The 6279-nt window shown below is 38.2% G+C and overlaps 1 protein-coding gene across 1 annotated transcript in view; it reads left to right on the forward strand.

Annotated features, from left to right (window-relative positions):
• ETFA (electron transfer flavoprotein alpha subunit) overlaps positions 1-5278 on the forward strand; it is a gene marked incomplete at its 5' end in the record, with an annotated part of 40292 nt that extends 35014 nt beyond the window's left edge. Inside the window, 2 exons of the mRNA XM_019533154.1 lie at positions 394-474; positions 5030-5278. Of these exons, the coding sequence (XP_019388699.1) occupies positions 394-474; positions 5030-5068 (120 nt within the window). The remainder of the gene's footprint in view (positions 1-393; positions 475-5029) is intronic.
• Positions 5279-6279: the final 1001 nt, after the last annotated feature.

Consider the following 6279-nt stretch of genomic DNA (forward strand, 5'->3'; position numbering starts at 1 on the left):
GACATAAAATTAAGATCCCTAATATGTGGCTTTAAGATTCTTTTTTAAAATGCCTCTTTCTCTCTCTCATTTATTAAACAGTATGGCTGTTTATTTTGTGGATGATCTTTTACTAGCAGTGTTTAAAGTACTTTCCTTCTTTTTCGTGCTTCAGATGACAGACGTTTAAAAGAGCAGGGATTAGTCAGAGTTTAACAAACTATCCTGTTATTGTTAACTCATTTTGAAACAACTCATCTTATTTTTGAGGCAGAGATGGGAAGCATTTGTTAAATGCACTTGACTATATCTATAACACCTAGTATTCAGGAGTGAATTTAAGGTACATTTCATCCATCAGAAAATTATAATCTATATCTGTGAGTGTTAGACTTGTTTTGTTTCTACTTGCAGACCATAGTTGCCATTAACAAGGATCCAGAGGCTCCAATTTTCCAAGTGGCAGATTATGGATTGGTAGCAGATTTATTTAAGGTAAGCCTAACCTTGATAAAAGAAATATCACTTTAATATCACCGCAGAATGTGAACTGCTGTATAGTTATGCTACTTAAAGGGAGAATGACTTTACTGTGTAGGAGCATGCTTCAGCTGATCGTTGTAACCATTTAATCTATATCCACTCCTAGCCCACAGTACACAGTAACTCATACTGCCCTCTCTCACCCACCCCCAAGCAGGGTTTATTGCTCCCAGGTACTGCATTTACATGTGTGCCCAGGATCGCAGCATGTTGAGCTGCATCTGAGCAGCCCCAGCTGGCAAAGGGGTGGTGGGTCTACCTGCCAGCCTAGGGCTTCTCCTACTCAGCTCAACATGCTGTGCAGGGACTGGCTGGGGCACGAGGGTGCTCTGGTGTGGGGCTGGTGGAATTAATTAGTTTCCTGCAGCCTAATGGGGCTGCATGTGTAGACACGAGATATTTCCTGTGGAGCTAGTCTGCTCCACAGTAAATGTCTCATGTACACACGTACCCACTGAAAAGATAAAGCAGTTTATTGGAAGATCAAGGGGATGTTGCCTAGTCAAAGGTTCTTGTAAAACTTGGGTGTCAAAGAGCTGGTCCCTGGGTCTTGGATTGACTTTGCCCACAGGACTGGATGAGTTTGACACCCCTCCTGTAAAATATGTTTGTCTTCATGGGTTTGTTCAGCACCTGGCACTGTGGAGGCCCACTCTTGGACTCGGGCTCCTATGTAGTACAGAGTATAGATGATTAATAAACGTATTTCTTGCCTCATCTCTGCAGGCTGAAGCACTTTGGAGTTCACATGCTAAAATTGGGTTTCTCAGTATCAGTGACCTATCTGTCCTCTTCATTGATTACCACTTGCCTCATGCTTTTTTTTCATCTGCAAACTTCTAATTGCCATTTTTTAAATTTTCTTTTAATTTATTGATTAAAAATGACAAAATCTGGTGTGATGAACTAAACTCGAAAGAACCATGGTAGAAACACTTCTGCTCGATGAAGAGTCCCCGTTTGACAATGCCATTTTGAGACTTGTGAATGCGTCTGTTTTTAAACCTGCTTCATGTGTGCCATATTTACATTGTATAGGTCTGGCTTCATAATCAAAAGGTACCTAATCAATGTCACACAGGAGTCCAAGCAAAATGTATTCACACTAGTGTCTCTTTCTGATGAGATTACAGGTTTGCATGATAAAGGTGACAAGTTAGGTGGGATTTATTTTCCATAGACCCATGTTGATTGGCATAAATTATTTTTCTCCTTCAGATCTTAAGCAATAGTCTTGTATTAGCTGTTCCATTATTTTGCCTGGGATCAATGCCAGGTTGACAGGCCTATAATTAATTACCCAGGTCACCTCTTTATTCTTTTTTATATAGTGGTACAATATTAGCTATTCTTCCAGTCTTCTAGAACTTGCCCCCTGTTCCAAATGGTCGGCAAATCAGCGTTTCCAGTCTGCAGAGCTCTCCGGTTGCATGTGGGTGTTTCGTCAGAGCTATCTGCACTTGCTGATTTTTTTCAAAAGAACTAGATTTTAGGAGCTGTTCTTTGTCTTCCTTACTTACTGTGGAACAGAAAGTGTTTCATCATACTGCAGTATGATTGCATCATCTGTCTTGTTTTTTGCAAATACCAAACAGAAATATTTACTGATTTGTGCTTTTTTATGTTAATATTGACAGTTGTAATATTTTCATCCAGGAGTGGATCAATACTATTGCTAGGATTATTTTTGTTCCTAGCATACTACTTTTAAACTAATTCCTTAATGATTTCTTGCTCTTTGTCCCTTTCTGTATAACAGTATCATGTGAGATCTTGTCAGTACAGAGCCAGGCATGCAAGTATAGTGTAGAAGTCAGATACCTTGGTTTTTTTTACAGGATAGGTATGAAAAACAGTAGTTTAAGGGACAGTTTTTAGTACCAGATTTTTTTAATGAAACATCAGTTTTTCTCTTAGAAATGTCATTGATTTGTGTCAGCACTTTTTTTTTTTTTTTTAAATTACAAAAACCTTTTCCAGATCTGGAACATCATTTTGTTATTTTGTAGTTGCCTTCACACAACTTACAAGGATTGTATAACCCTGCACAGATGTCAGCTAGCCTTTTAACTCTTGCTTATTTATTTAGTCTGAGCTGCTTCTGCATGTGTCCATTGGTACTTTTCTGTAGGAGGGGGTTGTTTCCTTTGCATGTTACTGGAGGTAAATTCATCATGGTCTGGTATTAAAGTCAATCTCATTCCATTTAGAAAGAACTAGCATGCAAATTATGATGCTTCTGAGTAGCCTTGATGGGCCCCAATTCAGCAAATCACTTAAGCATGATCTTAAGTCCCATTTATGTTAATAATAATTCAGCACATGCTTAGACTTAAATGCTTTGAATTGGGGCCTTTTACATCTTTCTTTCATCTCTTACAGCAAAGCCAGCTTGCTTTGACAAGCCTTGTCTGAGTTTTGTGAAAGCCAAGTTCTAAGAAGTTCTGTTTCTTGCCTGCTGCCTGCTATTTCTTGTCTGGTTTGCCTTCCAGACTCCTCTCTGTTCTGGGGATATAATGACTTACAGATATTCAGACCTCAAAATAAATCCCCATAAAAAGAAGCTATTTGGAGGGAAGAGAATTTGATGCCTCTACCGCATTTTCTGTCTTCTCCAAATACCTCAATTTGAATTTAGTTATATTTGGATTAAAACATCCTGTGTACTAAGTGCTTAAGCAGAGTTTCTGTTAGGCATCATTGTTTCAAAACCGAGTAACTCTTTAGCCAAGGTGTGTCAACCATTGTACAGTGTAGTCTTACACTTTCTAAAAGGAGTCTACTTCCCCAAGACAGATTGAAACTTCACTTCCTAATTTTTGTATATCAAAGGCATTTCATTTTTTTGTCTGTTCCTGAAAGTGGTTTCTTTTTTATTGAGCCCACTAATTATAGATAAGGGGGAAAAAACCAAATACTGAACAATTCCTACATATATAGATATATAGTTACTTGATGTATAAACATGGAGTTTACATTGAATTTGGGCAAGTGTACAGAGTTCTACTTCCGTACAGTGTGCATATATAGACTGTGTTGCAGCTTGAATGTCTGTCTCCCATAAAACCTGTTTGTCCTTATGTGAAAAAGCTCAAATATTAAACGTTTACTAGAGCTTCACAGTGCTGCTGCACGTCACACTTGGGGATTTATTAGCATGTAATCTGTATGACTGGCATGAGCTCATAGTACGTCCACTGAGGAAAGCAGGCAGAAACACCGCCAGCACTTAATGCCATTCCTGAACTAATGCCTGCTGGCTCGGCAGTAAACACGGGCCTTTTAATAAGATGGAGACAAAGTGACATTCGGAAGAAACAACATGTAGACAATTTCCTTAATAAATTTTGTAAGAACACATTATTTCCACCTAATGGAAATGTAGATCTCTTAAATAATTGAGAGGCTATATTCATCAGTGGTGAGTTCAGCTGGGATCTCTGTGAGCTGGGGCAGCCTGCAGCCTCTTGAAAGACAAGGTAATTGATATTTACCCAAGTGGCTGGGATAGATTTTCAGGTGTATTCTATCGTCTAATCCACCAACTGCTTACATGCATAACTGCACTTTCTAGTACTGGTCAGAATTACAGTGCAGGGTGGCTGGAGTTTTAAGTGGCAGAACTGCTGCTGGTGCCAAGGCTTTGGCAGTGACTCACTTAAGAGGATTGTTTAATGCTAGTTAAATCAGTTTTCCCTTTTCCATGACTCTTATTACTTATTTACTGGTTTCGTGCATCCTAAGTAGCAGATGAATTTTAAACTTTTTTTGCCTGGCTGGCTGATTACTTATTATCTATCACTTTTCTTGTCTATTTGGGAAAAAAATGCTGTTGAAAATTAGATAAATTGAAACGAGTTTTCTGGTTTCCAAGTGAGTCTGTCCTACATTATGCAATGTTGAAGCAAATCAGGTATTCCTAACAGGGCTGAAGCCAGAAATGTAACTATTATTGCAAAGATCTTGAGACCATCAAGGAATAATACATGGTTCTAATTTTGCATCAGGCTCTAACCTATCACTGTCTTTTGAAATTTTACCAGAATGACATAACATTTTTTAATTTTTTACAGGAGCAACACTGCTGCATCTATTTTTCAGTTGAAAAACAGTCACCCAATAGTGTTGTTTTAAAATTTCATAGATGGAAAAATCTATAATCTATAGAATGGACAATGCTTTGGTATATTATAGGAATTGTGCGGTTTGGTGCACATCAGACATTTCTGTGCAACTCCAAACAGTTGCATTAACTGGATTGAGATTAGATTTAGACCTGCAGTGGAATTTAGCAGCACAGCTAAGTTCATTGTACATCACAAACATTTAGGAAAGCTTCTACATCTGAACTCTTGACTCAGAAAATGAGAGCTTGGTTATATCAAATCAGCATGTTTTGATGAATCTGTGTCTTTATAACTGTTTCCAGGAATTATCTTTTCCAGTTTTGACACAGAATATTTTATTTGCAATGATAAACTCTTAATGGAGCTGTTTAAATTTGCAGGTGGTTCCTGAACTGACTGAAGCACTGAAGAAAAAGTGAAAGCATCCGCATGAAGTTGGAAGGAAAAAGTAATTTCTACACAGTGCCATTAAAAAGCTATTATATTAGATGGCCTTCAGAGCAACCAACTGTTTAAATTGTCTGAGTCCAAACTAATCTCTGAATGTCTTTTGTACTATACTTAATTCCTGCATACAGACAACTTTATTTTTTTTCTAATTCTATAATAAAACAAATTATTAAGTGGTACCAGCTGGTGGTGAGGTCAGTGGTTGTTTAACTTCCTAACTTAGAACTAGTTTGATGTGTTGGGGAATGAAACTTTCTCATGTCCAGAAATTTTGTCTGCATAAACTAACCAAAACCTTGTCTTAGAGCAGCACTTTAGGCCAGTTCAAAAGACACATATCCTTTCTCCTTTGGCAAGATTGCTGATAACTCAAGGGTTCACGTAATTAAGTTCAAGTTTTTAGAAACTTAGTTACATTAATAATGGGGGAAGAGCTGGAATAAGGGAACAAATTCAGAGTTAAGTTCACCTTCCCTCCTCTGTTGTAAGACTTTTCTGCAGTTTTAGATCAACTGACATGAATTTAGGATTAAAGCTGGTTAACCTACTGTTTACCTCTTATAACAGTTTTCCCTCCCCCGTCCCTTTCCTTTATATAAACTCGTTCTGCCAGCCTATCTGCAGCATCTGATGAAGGAGGTTGTTGCCTACAAAAGGGTCATACCACTCTGAACTAGTTACTCCCTGAGGTAATACCACCCTGCCCAACTTTCTTTTGCCTGACTTAGACTAACCCACCTAAGCACCTCCCAACCCCAAATGTACCAATTCAGGGGCTAACTTTTTAACATCACTTTCTTTCTGGCTTGTCAGTATATAATAAATTAAGCATGGAAGGAATATGCAAGAATGTGTTTTCTTTAGAATCACTCTGATGACTTAAATAAGATGGGGATGTATTTAAAGCACATGCTAGTGCTTTCTATTGAAAAATGCAACAGATTTACAGAGCAGGCAGGCTACCATTTTTATAGTCTTCCCAGGAATGCATCATACTTAGAGGCAGGTTTTGAGCCTTCACTTTGGTCAAAGTGGGGGAGCCTGAGTTGCTGCTACTCTTAAGACTGGGCACCTCACTTCACCATATTTCTCACTGTGGATTCTTTAACATGTTTAGATGAGACAGAGGGAGCTCCTAGGAAACTCTATTAGATCTAGCTTCTAAGTTGATAGGCAACCC

This window comes from Crocodylus porosus, unplaced genomic scaffold, assembly GCF_001723895.1.
Source record: "Crocodylus porosus isolate Cpor-Errol unplaced genomic scaffold, CroPor_comp1, whole genome shotgun sequence".
NCBI lineage: Eukaryota > Metazoa > Chordata > Crocodylia > Crocodylidae > Crocodylus > Crocodylus porosus.